This window comes from Nelumbo lutea, chromosome 1 (assembly GCF_056320005.1).
Source record: "Nelumbo lutea isolate HS-2025 chromosome 1, American lotus-T2T, whole genome shotgun sequence".
Taxonomy (NCBI): domain Eukaryota; kingdom Viridiplantae; phylum Streptophyta; class Magnoliopsida; order Proteales; family Nelumbonaceae; genus Nelumbo; species Nelumbo lutea.
This window is the reverse complement of record NC_142684.1, coordinates 158,415,569-158,430,250: the sequence shown is the minus strand read 5'-3', so window position 1 is coordinate 158,430,250 and position 14,682 is coordinate 158,415,569. Positions and strand designations below refer to the sequence as shown.

General features: G+C 37.5%; 1 protein-coding gene across 3 annotated transcripts in view; it reads right to left on the bottom strand.

Moving 5' to 3' along the window:
- Positions 1 to 5,005: 5,005 nt before the first annotated feature.
- Positions 5,006 to 14,682, bottom strand: part of LOC148878655 (uncharacterized) — a 64,776-nt gene continuing 55,099 nt past the window's right edge. For 2 of the 3 annotated variants that reach the window (XM_088957915.1, XM_088957908.1), the window contains exons 6-10: positions 13,489 to 13,540; positions 6,363 to 6,411; positions 6,084 to 6,221; positions 5,772 to 5,891; positions 5,006 to 5,350 (exon numbers count right to left, since the gene is read on the bottom strand). In XM_088957915.1, coding sequence (XP_088814041.1) covers positions 5,215 to 5,350; positions 5,772 to 5,891; positions 6,084 to 6,221; positions 6,363 to 6,411; positions 13,489 to 13,540 — 495 coding nt within the window. In that variant the 3' untranslated portion in view covers positions 5,006 to 5,214. The remainder of the gene's footprint in view (positions 5,351 to 5,771; positions 5,892 to 6,083; positions 6,222 to 6,362; positions 6,412 to 13,488; positions 13,541 to 14,682) is intronic. The other variant, XM_088957921.1, reaches the window with a different exon arrangement.

Sequence of the window (14,682 nt, the reverse complement as noted above, 5' to 3'; positions counted from 1 at the left end):
GCTAATGACCTTGACCTTTCTATTGCTCACAGGAAAGGTGTTAAGTCTAACACCACTAAACACCCATTGCCCCAAGAATGTGGCATAAGTTCTTTCAGTACCTGAATGGACAGATGCTATGAAGGAAGAAATTAATGCTTTACATAAGAATGACACATGAGAACTAATAGATCTTCCTAAGGGAAATGATCCAGTTGGATGTAAATGGGTGTTAACAGTCAAACATAGGGTTGATGGCACGGTGGAGTGGTATAAAACTCATTTAGTGGCCAAGGGGTTTACACAAGTGTATGGAGTTGATTATGCAGAGACTTTTTCACCCGTTGCCAAGATGAACTCCATTAGACTCATTTTCTCCATTGTTGCTAATCTTTAATGGGATCTACATCAGCCTGATATCAATAATGCATTCCTAAATGGTGACCTTGAAGAGGAAGTTTACATGGTACAACTCCCTGATTTTCGGGTTCAAGGTAATGAACAGAAAGTGTGCAGGTTGAAAAAGTCATTATATGGGTTGAAACAATCATTGAGAGCCTGGTTCAGCATGTTCCGTGCAATGGTTAAGCAAAATGATACAAGCAATGTCAATCTGGTCACACATTGTTTGTGAAAAGAGGGGAAGAAAAAATTGCTACTTTGATAGTATATGTTGATGATATAATTATCACTGGTGATTGGAAGGATGAAATCCAAAAGTTGAAGATTTTTCTTGCTATACAATTTGAAGTAAAGATCTAGGTCCCCTAAGATACTTCATTGGAATTAAAGTTTCCCGCTCACAAAAGGGTATCTTTATTTTCCAAAGAAAGTATGTTCTAGATCTACTCCTAACCACAAATTAGGTGACTGCCAAGGTGAACCTATCAAGGATGTGAAACAGTTTCAGAGACTTATAGGAAGATTGCTATATCTTTCTATGACCCGCCCCGACATTGCTTATGCAGTCGATGTTCTTAGCTAGTTCATGCATGCTCCCAAGACCACTCACCTCGAAACAACAGAAAAGAGTTATCAGATATCTTAAGAAGTTTTCAAGTGCTGGCTTGTTATTTCAAAAGCACAGACATTTGAAAGTTGAAGTGTACATTGATGCAAATTGGGTAGGATCCCTGAATGACAGAAAGTCAACTAGTAGCTACTATACCTTTATAGGAGGAAATCTAGTTACCTAGAGAAGTAAAAAGCAGAATGTGGTAGCTAGATCCATTGCTGAAGCTGAATATCGAGCAATGGCTCATGGAGTGGTTGAAATTATGTGGCTAAAGAATCTGTTGAGTGAGTTGGGTTTTCCGGTGGATAGACCTATGACCCTATTCTGTGATAACAAATTATCCATAAACATTGTTGCTAATCCAGTGCTACATGATAGAACTAAACATATCGAAGTCGAAAAACACTTTATCAAAGAGAAGGTTATCACAGGGGAAGTGTGCACTCCTTATGTCAGCTCTGATGATAAACTTGCAGACATCTTTACAAAAGGACTACACCACTCAAGGCATCATGATTTATGTGAAAAGTTGGGCATGATTGATATCTATATCCCAACTTGAGGGGGAGTGTTGAAAGCTGTTATTTATCTTAAGTATAGTACCGCATGGGTACTATTGTACTTTTACCTTTTTATTTTTTTAGTTGTTGTCGCCCTAGTATATATATAATAAATAGTTGGCACCACCAACATGCTTTTGACTCTCAAATATTTCTTCTCTCTTCTGTTCTCTCTCCTCTTTCTTCCTCTATTCTTTTCTCCTTCATCACTGCACTGATAACAACTAACATTTTCCCCCTAAAGAAAAGGCTGAGAGTAGGAGAATAAGGGAGTAGACTCAAAGAATGTGATATTTTTGGACACGTACCTTTTTCCAAAGCAAGGGTCATAACAACGGTACCCTTTTTGAATTGAAGAATATCCCAAGAAGACACACTTGATAGACTTTAGGTCAAATTTCAACCTAGGACTCATGTCATGGACGAAGCAAACACACCCAAAGACCTTAGGAGGAAGATGGAAGGTATCCTCATCAGGAAAAAGAAGCTAATGAGGAAATTAGAGATGAAGGATCCGCGAAGGAAATCTGTTAATAAGATATATAGTTCCAAAACCGAGTTGGAACATGCATTTGGAATAACAATCCCCTAACAACTTCAATCACATTTCTTGTTTTCCTCTTTGATACCCTATTTTGTTGGGGGTATGAGAACAAGAACTTTGGTGAATTGCTCCTTTCTCTTCAAAGAAATCTTGTAAGTGTTTTTGAAAGTATTCTTTGGCATTGTCAGATCTGATAATCTTAGTATTCTTTTCAAATTATGTCTCCACCATACTGAAAAAGCCTTTTATAATCGAAGGAACTTCATCTTGGCTCTTCATCAAATACAACTAGTTATACTGCGAATAGTCATCAACAAAGAGAATGAAATATTTATAACCACCCATACATGGAATAGAATAAGGTCCCCAAACATCAGTATGTATTAAATGAAAAGTAACATTACTTCTCTTCTTACTTACAAAATATGTGGTTCTGCATTGCTTTGAGTTGAAGACTTCATACTATAGGCCAGAATTAGACAAGGACTTAAATAGACTAGGAAACAAAAACTTCAATGAACCAAAAGACACATACCCAAGACAGTAATGCCATAATTTCAATTAACTTCTTTTCTCATCACGATAGGACTCAGATTGACACATTCACCCTAACTTTGGAGACAAATTAAGAAGATAAACTCCATTGGCATCATGTCCACTGCCAATCGTCTTCCTTATACTCAAATCTTGAAAGGCACAATAAGATGAAAAGAAGGTTGTAGAACAATTATGGGACTTTGTAAGTGAGCTAATAAATAAGAGATTTATATGCAGTTGTGGGATATGGAGAATAGATTTTAGAGAAAGGTTTAGTAAGTTTAACTTCACCTAAACCCTAGATTGGGGTCTGAGATCCATCGGCAAACAGGGATGGAAATTTTGTAGGAATTTTCGGGTATCTGACCCGTCCCGACCCTAATAGGACCTGTTTATCAAAACACTATAGGGTTTGGGTTTTGACTTTAGGGTATCTGATACCCGATACTTGAGATGCATAAATATAAACCTATTATATTATATATCATGCACAAATTTATAACCTTTCCCTTAAGGTTAAACATGGGCTATAACAATAAAACAAGGGAAAAAGGTGTTGGTAGCAAAATAAGGGAAGAAAAAAATTCCCAAATAAGTTTTAGGGCTCCAAAAAATCTGAGACTACTTCCTGTAGTCTCAGAAATTTACCACAATTCAAACACAAGTTGATTTAACAGAAACCAACCCACCATGCGAGCATGCAAGCCCTAAACTCCAAATCTGGATTTTTCACCAATTTTCATCTAAAAAATCCAAGAAAAATGTAAAATAACTTCAAACCTCCATGAAAGCTATATTAAAATTCCTATAAAAACGAGGCATGTCAATGGGCATCAAAAACACAAATGGACGCCGTTGACTGTACGGGCTACTGACGTTAACAGGTTTGTCTATGAGTCATGACCAACAATTGATGCTCTCCTTGATCGTTCGATCCTCTAATACCAAGTTAAAGTATTTAGAAAGAAGAAGAAAATTACAAATAATCCCTTGAATAGGCACCCTTGAATTACAAATTGGCCCTTGAATAGGTGCCCAAATAAAAAATACATGAAAGGACATAAATGCCCTTACACTTTCTGCACTATCAATGTATATCATGATCATTCCACTTTATACCATTATTTCCAAATTCCGGACACCCATTGTGATAACCAATGCTTTTTACCTTGGTGTTAGGATGTCTCCCTAAAATCAAAATATAAAGTCATACATATGGCATTTCTACCCTAACTAGTGGGTACCCACTCTACCTTTCCAAGTAGTGTGGTTTTTTTTTTTTGTGTTTGAATGACAGATTTTGGGCTACAATGGGTTTTGGGATTCTACAACCCGTGTAGGTATGGGGTGGGATTCTAAACCCAACCCTCCCCGACCTACATATTGTTGGAAAGCATATAAACTTTATGTATTAGGTTTTGAATTTTATGTGAAGGATAATTAAAATAATTGAGAAATTTGTTGATTGTTTGTGTTATTTTACTTATTTATTGCTTATATATAACAATAAATAATAGGACATTAGATGTGAATTCTAACCCAACATGTCCCCTATCCTTGAATGTGGGGAGGGTAAAGTCGGGGAGGGTTTTGCATTTTGATGTGCCGGAAGGGTTTGGGTTATCAAAATGTTTTCATGGATCAAATAACTAGTAAATTATACCAAATTATTTGCACTCTTGTGATTACAACCCAATATAACCTTTTTTTTTTCAGCAAGGCTCAGTTTGGAATGAGTACAAATACAAATATGTAGAGCGCAAAACCTTATATTTTGTATTATTTTGTATGTATTTGCATAGTACATATTTGTATTTGTGCTCCTTCCAAATGGAGCCTAAAAAACAAAGCCCCAACCTGAGTAGAATGACCGCTTACACCTTGACATTAACAAATGCATGCAGTATATACTCAGTTATGGATAGGAAAGGCCACAACTCCCATAGTCTTCAGCAATCAGCAGTAACGGTAGTTTACTTCACAGTTCACACCACACACACACAAAAAAAATAAAAATAAAAATAAAAATAAAACTAGAATGATAATAGTAATATGCAAACAATTACTAGAGAAATTCTTTCCAAACTAGATCTGGTAAAGGATCAACCATTTAAACAAAGGTGAAAACACAATGTAAGTGCAGAACCTATCTATCTATAAAAGACCATGCATAGCACACCAGCACTCATAAAAAATGATCTATTGCAAATTTTAGGGGCTAAAATAGCTAGGGATAAATCACAAAAGACATCGGTTTAAGTAATAAAAAATTACTTAAAACACAATTTAACGATGGGTATGGCATTTAAACAGAATGGAATCGCCAGCCAAAATTCATGTAGCCGACCCATTAAGGAAAGAGCTACCTCGTATGTCTAACTATCCGATCTATCACATTTGATTATATAAAATTTGATACAATGAATCATCTAATGAATTGTTTGTGTACATTGGAGGACCCCAAGTTAGACCATCCATTAGCAGGCACATGCATCACATATGCATCGCAATATCACTATGGTAAAATAAATGAAAGTTTGCACCAACATTTTGTCTTCTGACAACTGGGTTAATTTTAATCAGGCACATACAGCAGCTTCCACCAAATGTTCCCTCCTAGTTTGGATAAATTTTTGACAGAACAGCTCAAACTTGCCTTCCTTGATGGCTTCTCTTATCAACCGGAAGAAGCCCAGATAATGGTGAGTGTTGTGACTGCAACAAATAAAGCTTGTATCTCTGAGAGACACCAAAGAGTAGGGGTGCAGGGGGTGCTCAACAAAAACCGGAAAAAAAAAAAAAAAAACAAATCAAACCGAGGAAACCAAACCGAAAAATCCAGTTAACTGAACTGATTAGTTCAATTTCGGTTAGCCGAAAATAAAAATCAACAAATGTATATGCATTATATATAAATATATATTATATTTATATTGTAAATATAAAAAACCGAGAAACCAAAGAACTGAACCAGTCAAAAACCAAACAATCAACCAGTTAATCGATTGGTTTCAGTTCACGATTATCCAAAAACTGATGATACCGGTTCAAGTTTCAAAAAAGAGCCCATGGAGCACCCTATCAAAGAGTACAGATAAAGAAATTAAAAAGAAGAAAATGGCAATAGAACCATTACATCTCTAGAAGAATTTGTGCAAGCATTTCATGAACATTCAGCAGGTGATTGATGTATGCTCTTGTGTGATTTTGGCATGTGTAACAGCTACAGCCATCGACAATGGGAGATGTATCCTTCCTGAGTAATAAAGGGAAAAAAACAAAAGGTTTAGATTGAAAAATTATAATCATCATGATAACAAATTAACAATGGCTTGCAATCTTGAAACAACTTCCCTTCGGGTGGTCATCACTAATCCTATGCCAAAATAGCCCTACCAGAATTTTACAACTGCTTAGGAAGTTAACAGAAGTAGATACAATCAATCACCTGTAAATTGTTGCTCGCAAGTTTATCTTTGCATTGTCACTACCTATTTTGCTTAGCTGGTAACTGGGGACATGTTCCTTACTTCTATCCATTTGGAATGTCAATGCAAAACCACCAAGCGTAAGATGGTAAATATACCTGTGATATTCACAATGGTGTCAAGGCTAGTTAAAATCATGGTGAAGACAGAAGAAAGTTTGACTACCAAAAAACAAAAAAAAAAAAAAAAAAAAAGACAGAAGAAAGTTAAATCATAATATGGTGAACTGGGAAACATACGTAGAGTCAAAGAGATCAATACCAGCAGCAACACCCTGCAGGACCTCCTCTGTCAAATAAAATGTAATTTCATTTGCTGATGAAATATATCAAGCAAAATATAAATTAAATTTCCAGGAACAAATCATCCATGTGTAGATTATTTTATTTGTTAGAGGAGCTAATGATTAAGGATTAATCTCTACAATTTTTTTTTGTGATAATTAACAAGGTATGATTTCATTAATATAAACAAAAATGTACAATGTGGATTCAAAGGGGTAAAACCACCTCAAGAGTATGGATATTAAATTGAGTCCAATACATCTGCTCCCTATCAACCCCTTGCCTAGATAAAGCCCATTAACTTCCCTTGGAACCCATAGAAATGGTACTGTCTGAAGGGTTGAGAGATCCATCCCATGGACGCCCAAAGATTGCGGAATAAGGGGCGAATTTCAACAATTTTTTCTCTCCCTTCAACTGAGAATCGCATTCCCTATTTAGAAAATCATATTTTCAATGATCAATCTTGAACCTTAAACTGAACCAGATCTGAACCAAAAGGAATGGGAGAGAATGATACCTGATACGGAGAAGCAATATCTCCCAACGAAGGTGTTCACGCCCAAGGAAGGATCCAAAGACTGCTCCCACTGAAGATGGCGCAGTGCAGGATGGAGCAGAATCAACAGTGTTCTTCCCCAAGAACTCTGTCCTTCGCAAGAAACAACAAGATGGAACGTGAGCACAACTTCCCTTTTCAGTCCTTTTTCAAAGAACTGATGTCAAGATCCAATCTTGACTTCTCCCACAGCTGGAGATCGAACTGGCAAACAGGGCGGCAAGAGCAAGGAGGCGGCAAGAGAGTATTCGCAGGGTGCAGAATTCTCTCTTCTTGATTTCAGCACTAAAGAGGATCTGATGTGTTTTATTTTTGTGTCTCTCAAGGCTGCCGCCCCCTCCTTTTTGTTACCTTGAAAAGATCAGCTCCTAATCCCATTAGGAGGTGCTTATCCAAATCATATTTGGATCAACCTTCTCTTCTAATGATAAGGTTAAACCCTTATCTTATCTGCAGATTAGATTAGCTTTATCCTAATCCCATTAGGAGGTTTCTAGATTTGAATCACATTCAGATCTGGACTCTCTGAGTGGATAGGGTTAAGACCCTATCCTATCTGCTAATCTATCTCAGAATTCGCCCCTTTAATTAACTAAATAAATAGCCCAGTTCGAAATGGGCTTTAGGCCCATTAAGCTTATGTGCTCACTTAACCTTCCTAACTGCTGCCCAATTGGGCTTCCTTATATGGCATGGGACCCAAGCATTGATCTACACATCAGCCACATGGGTTCGGCCCAGCCTTTGTTACAAGGCCTGGTCGAATACACTGTTAAGACAGCGCACCCCCTGAAACCCATCGAATGGGCTTTATGGGCCCAACACTTACCCTAAGTGGTCCCTGGGCCAAGCCACCTTGTAACACCCAGGGACTGTGGGCAGATGCAAAATTAGCCCATCAGGTATTATCCTCAATGTTAATACACAGAAACATACCAAGGGAGCATGAATCAAATATGTACTTTTATTCATTTACAATAAACTCATAAAGTACATCAATTTTGATTGAAGCTAAGGGCATACAAAACTGTCTAACACTGTCATCTCCCACAATAACCATTTATCTTCTTAACACCTTCTCAGTGGATCCAAACTGCCATTCCCCTTAATAAACAAGGTATCATTTTACAAGATTAATCTGTATAGAATTCAGGAGCATTATATGAAAATTCAGGCTTCCAATGGATACTGATTACATAGTTTTCCATGCTTTATTTTTATTTTTATTTTTTTATCAATAACCAAAGAATTCATTAATTAATGGAAGAAAGTTACAGGGAAGAGGAGCTAAAGATTCTTAACTCCCCAGAATAGAGATACAACTGATTTAAACACTCAGAACCCTACAATTGATCTCAAAACCCAGAATTTCCAAGAACTCCTTGCCTAGCCAATCCATAAGGAATTAGCACTTCTTTTAACCCAAGTACATAGGACTTTCATATCCTTAATCAACCACTTGAATTTTCTTTTCTCATTGCTGTAGCTCCACATCTTGGAAGTATCTTCTTTCAGCCAATCCACAACAACTGCAGAGTCTCCTATAATCAGTTTCTTAACTTTAACTTCTTTGGCCCTTTGCACCCCTTCCAACATTGCTAACACCTCAGCCCTCAAGGAGTCTCCCACTCCAATTGGACTAGAGAACAAAGCTATTACATTACCTCTCTCATCCCTTAGGACTCCCCCAATACCCGAAGGCCCTGGATTCCCCATGCTACTGCCATCAAAATTTAGTTTGATAAAACCAGGAGGTGGAGGGTTCCACGTGAAAATCAAAGTCTCCTTCCTTGAAACTGAGCTAGCAACATCTTTCCACTTTCTTAGCAAATCGTTTGTTAAAAAATCTGTAAACTCCTTCATAGTCTTCAGCCAGTGTATTACTCATATGAATCAACTCTACCATATTTTCCAAGCCTCTCTCCTTTTCCGAGAAGATCCTTGCATTTCTTTCCTCCCATAATGTCCAACAAACAGCAGCTCTCACGCATCTCCACATAATTCTTGATCTTTTCGTTGAACATTCAAAAGGTGAAGAGGAAAACAAGCTTTGCAGACTAGTTGGAGGTGTCCACCTGCACCCAAATAAAGAAGCAAACCAATCCCACATATTTTTTGCCAAAACACGATATTAGTAAGTGGTACCCAGACTCACCAGCAGCTTTGCACAAAACACACCAGTGTGGAGATAAACATCTATTGCATATTTTTCTTTGAAGTAGGTCACCTGTGTTGATGCCTTCAAGGAAAACTTCCCAACAAAAGCTCCCAACCCTCGGAGGTATAAGTTTACACCACACTTCCTTGATAGGGAATGATAGTCCAATAGGAATTTCTGGTTGTATCAGGGCTTTAAAGAAGGATGCACAAGTAAAGGATCCAAAGGGAGACAAAGACCAAATCCTACTATCTGTCTTTGTGGGTTCCAAGAAAATCCTATCAAGAATGGACAAAAGAGATGAAACATTATCCAGTTCTGTGTCCCTGAGTGCTTTTCTCAAACCCAAGTTCCAAGCAAACCCGGAATTTGAGTTTGAGGAAACGAGGAAATTGGTAATTAGTTCATTTTTTAGGGAGGTGATTGCAAATTGAGCCGGAAATTGTTCTTCCAAAGGGGCCTCCCCAACCCAAACATGTTCCCAGAATTTTATGAGATTACCCGAGTGTAAATCATACCTGATCCAAGGAGAGAAGAGAGGCAAAATATCTTGGATGGATTTCCATGGTGATGCTCTTGTAGCCATAACCAGAATCCCAGAATCCCAACCATTCTCTACAAGCCTGTGAACACTACAAATTATCTTTGTCCATAGTTTCTCCCTCTCCAAAGAAAACCTCCACAGCCATTTCCCTAGCAAAGCCAAATTCCTCTTCCTAATATTCCCAATGCCTAGCCCTCCATCCTGCTTATTCCTACACACCATTTCCCATCTCACCCTATGATCCTTTTTTTCCTCCCCTGGCTCCCAGAAAAAGTCCCTCATTAATTTTTCCAACTTGCTAGCCACCCCTGCAGGTACCTTAAAGACTGAAAGGTAATAGATGGGCAGATTAGCTAAGGTAGACCTGATTAAGGTAATTCTTCCCCCAAGAGATAGGTAGTGTTTCTTCCAAGAAGCAAGTCTCTTTTCAAACCTCCACTACAGGAGTCCAAAAACTTCCTTTTTGAGGATTATCTCCTAGAGGAAAACCAAGGTAAATCAAAGGCTAGTTCGATACTCCACACCCCAAAATATTTGCACACTCAAGGATCTCACTTTCCCCCATATTCACACCTACAACACAACTTTTATCAAAAATAACTTTCAGATTGGACATTTGCTCAAATAGTTGTACTGTAAGTTTCACATTCCTAATCTGATTCATGTCCCCCCTTCACAAAACAAAATTGTATCATCTGCAAACTGCAAGTGTGTTGGTGGTATACTCTCTCTGCCAACTCTCCATCCCTTAATTAGCCCTCTAGAATCTGCCTTAGAGATTGAACTCCCTAAGACTTCAGCTATCAAGGTGAACAAAAAAGGAGAAAATGGGTCTCCTTGTCTTATTCCCCTCAATGTTGGGAAGAAGTCTACCACCGTTCCATTCTCCAAAACAGAGTAGTGGCAGGACCTCACACACCCCAACACCCATCTACACCATCTATCTCTGAACCCAAAATTAGTCATCACCTCCAACAAAAAGGAATAGTCTACCAAGTCATAAGCTTTTTCCAAATTTAGCTTACAGACCACCCCCTTCTTCTTAGATCTCTTGAAGTCCTCCACACTCTCATTTGCTATAGGAATTTGATCGGTGATTTGCCTGTCCCTCACAAAAGCTCCTTGATTATTTGAGATGATGGTATTGACCACCTATCTAATCCTAATGGACAACACCTTCGCAATGATCTTATATAGACTGTTCACTAGGTTAATAGGTCTATAATCCCTTGGATGTATTGCCTCTCTCTTCTTGGGAACTAAAGCAATAAAAGTGGAGTTCAACCCCGGGTTAATCACTCATCTTCTGTGGAATTCTTCAAAGACCACCATTAGCTCTTCCCTCAAAACCTCCCAACAATCTTGGTAGAATGCCATCATAAAACCATCTGGGCCAGGAGCCTTTGATCTATCCATAGAGAATACTGCCTCCTTAACCTCCTCCACCTCAAATTTTCTCTCCAACCTCTCCCTATCTTCTGATCCCATTCCATCCCCTCAATCCATACCTTATTACTTAAGGGTTTCATGTATATAGACCTAAAGTGGTTAGTAAACTCCATAGCAATCTCCCCCTGATCAAATAAGGTTATCCCCTCTATTTCCAAGTTTGAAATAAAATTCTTCCTTCTTCTCCCACTTGCCAAACAATGAAAAAATTTTGTATTCCCATCTCCCTCCTTCAACCACCTACACCTTGACTTCTGTTTCCAACTGATTTCCTCCTTAAACAATTCATCCTCCAATGTTAAATCTCCCCTCCCCTCCTTCCCATCCAATCCAATTGATCAATTACCATTTGCTTTTTTTTTCTTCCAACCTCCCAAATTCTAATTTGTTCCATTCCTTAATTTTACCCTTCAATAGTTGTAATTTCTTATGGAAACCTCATTCCTTTCCATTCTACTACCAGGTCACTCTCTAACCACCACTCCTTGATTTTATTAATAAAACCTGGGTGAAGTAGCACATATTCTCAAATCTAAATAGGGCAGGCCCTATGCTTCCCATCTCTTCTGCACCAATCATGATGGGCCAATGGTCTGAAGTTACTCTTGGAAGTGCTCTAGAAGCCAAGCTACCCCAATGTTCCTCCAATCCATTGAAAGAAGAAACATATCCAACTTAGAGCAAATGGGATTCATTTGTAAATTGGACTAAGTGTAACTATTGCGGGCCAATGGAATCTCTTTAAGTTCAAAGCTTTCCACAAAAAGATTAAATTTCCTCATGCTCGTGGTCACCCTCTATCTAGGCTTATTTGTTTCTTCCAAAAACCTAATTACATTGAAATCGCTTCCCAAGCACCATGGTCCATCCCACAATCCCCTTACATCCCCCAATTCGTCCCATAGATTCCTCCTCTCTCTATAATCATTAGGTCCATAGACATTTGTTAACACCCATTCAAAGCCATCATTCACCTGCTTAAATTTCAACAAAACTGAGAATTGGCCTATTAATTCCTCCATTGCTATACACACCTCACTCTTTCATAAAGTTATTATTCCCCCAGCAGATCCCCATGAAGGTGCAGTAGCCTAACTAACCCTCCCAGCTCTCCAAATACTCCTTGCCCACCTAGCATCAAATTCTACTCTCTTGGACTCCTGAATCATAATTATATCTGGGTTAGCCTTTTTTATTGCCTCTTTAATTACTGCCCTCTTCCTAGCACAACCCAACCCACTAATATTCCAGCTGACAGTGTTCATTTTACTAACTTATTCTTTTCCCTTCAAACCCATAGCCCCATTACTTTAACCCCTTCCTTCTATCCCCCTTGATACCAGCATTCTTATCCCCTCCAAAATATCTCATCAATCTTTCAACCTCATTCAGTTTTCTCTTCCTCACCTTACCCCCCTCCTTTTGCAGAAAAAATTTGAGATCATTTGGGTCTTTTAATTTGCACCCCAGTTTCCCCACAAAGGCTGTCATTTGAGATCATTTGGGTCTTTAGTTTTCCATGCTTTAGAAGATGAGATAAAAAGAAGACAAATCAACATTTGAAGATCAAAACAACTATAATCAAGAAGCATGTACTTATAAGTTTGGCAGATTTATGGGGAAATAATCATGATGCACGGTATGGCATGAAGCAAAGGTGAAACACTTGAAGAACTTTATTAATTGAATCCAATTCTTATGATTTGAGGAGGTGATGAAAACTAACGTTTCATGGGTCTTCTTGGAGAGGTAAAACGGAATATGTACATATAACACAGGCATCCCCTGGAGACTGGAGAGGTAAAACTACTACCTCTCTAATCAAATATGCATCAAAGTACAGTTGAGCCCATTACAATTGACTCTTATTGACCCCCTGTTTGGTTAACGTATCAGCCAATCCATTTTCCAACCTTTGCTCCCATTGACATTTATACCTTTATAAGCATATTTCTCATTAGTCACTTGAACTTCTTTATTTCATCATTATAAGGCCATATTACATTCAATAATGGCCTTTAATACCATACTACTGTCTCAATTTCCTTAACCAAATCAATCACTGCTCTAGAGACACCTCCAATAATCAGTTTGTCCAAATTCATGTCTTTTGTCTGTTTCAGTCCTTGTAGAATAGAATAGATCTACTTTTGAGACACTTGATGCCAATTAAGGAATGCCTTTTAAATTAAGACAAATAATGGAAAGAAGTTAACAAAGTCTTGGTTTTTAATTATCAAAAAAAAAGTCTTGGTTTTTAGCTCAATGAGAAATTTCATGCACAACACCTGTCTCTGTAGCATTCAAAATGTAGCACTCAAAGAAGGATTTAATATTTAGTTAAAAAGAGAATAGGAAACAACATTGCTACCTTGAAGTCCAATCCCACAAATTTGGCGAGGCTTTTCCTCTGGCAAGACATCCTAAATATTGGAGGCAGAATTAGCCTTCTGAATCATCAATTGAAGTATATACCAAAAAAAAACATATCATCAATCAAAGTAACCATTTTCCTATTAAAACTATAGAAAGAATCATGCATAGATGAACAACCAGATGCATTTTGAAATATTCACTCCAGTATCACCATGTCACCATTTTTTCGGTTCAATACTTGTATCTAGTTAGATTTAAATTTGACTTCTTTCCAATATAATGGAATTGGAATCTATTTATACATTAATCCCAGAGACTGCAGTTAAACGTAGCTCTACACCATTTGGGTTACACATGTTCTGATGTCTATTCACCATTTACTAGGTCATTTTTTATTTGTTTTTGATTCTTACAGAATATAACATTGCCTACATATTTTTATAAACAACAAGCATATGCGTGTGTGTTAAATTGAATCTTAGAAAGAAAAAGTTAAGTGTGTATATGCATGTTGGGGGGGGAGGAAAGAAGATATATTGTTAAAATCAGCATGTGGTTTATTTTTCATGTATGAACTGCCTGTGTACATTCATAAAGCATGTATGAAGTGATTTACATTTTGTAAATGTTTAATGCAATGATTTGGGTTAGGTTCCTGTTTGGACATGTCTTCTTCAGCATGTACTTTCCAAAAGGGAAAATAGGGTATGTTAAAAGGACCATCCTTGTACAGTAATTATTGTTGTTAGTATTGAATAATTAATATATAGGTAAATTACTTATACCTCCCCTGGACTTTTGGTCGATTACTTGTATACCAATCCTTGTGTTTACCTAACTTGTAAATAGGTATATTACCAAACTGTCCTTAATAATAAAATATTAATTCTGCCTCCAAAATATATATTTTAAAATTAACAAAAGTATTTTTTTATAAACACTAAATATAATATTTTATATTACATAAATTTTCTACAAATATTATTTGTTATGCATTATATATTTTATATTTAAAATTATAGGCCCAGAACCAGGCACAGCCAGGCCCTGACCCAGGCTCTAGCCCTTATAATAGGTGCTAAGCCAGGCTTGGCCTAGCCCATGATCACCCCTAGAAGAAAGGGAGAACAAGGACACACAGGTACAAGATTGGTTTGGGAATTGAAAACCATAGAGAATCATATGTTGT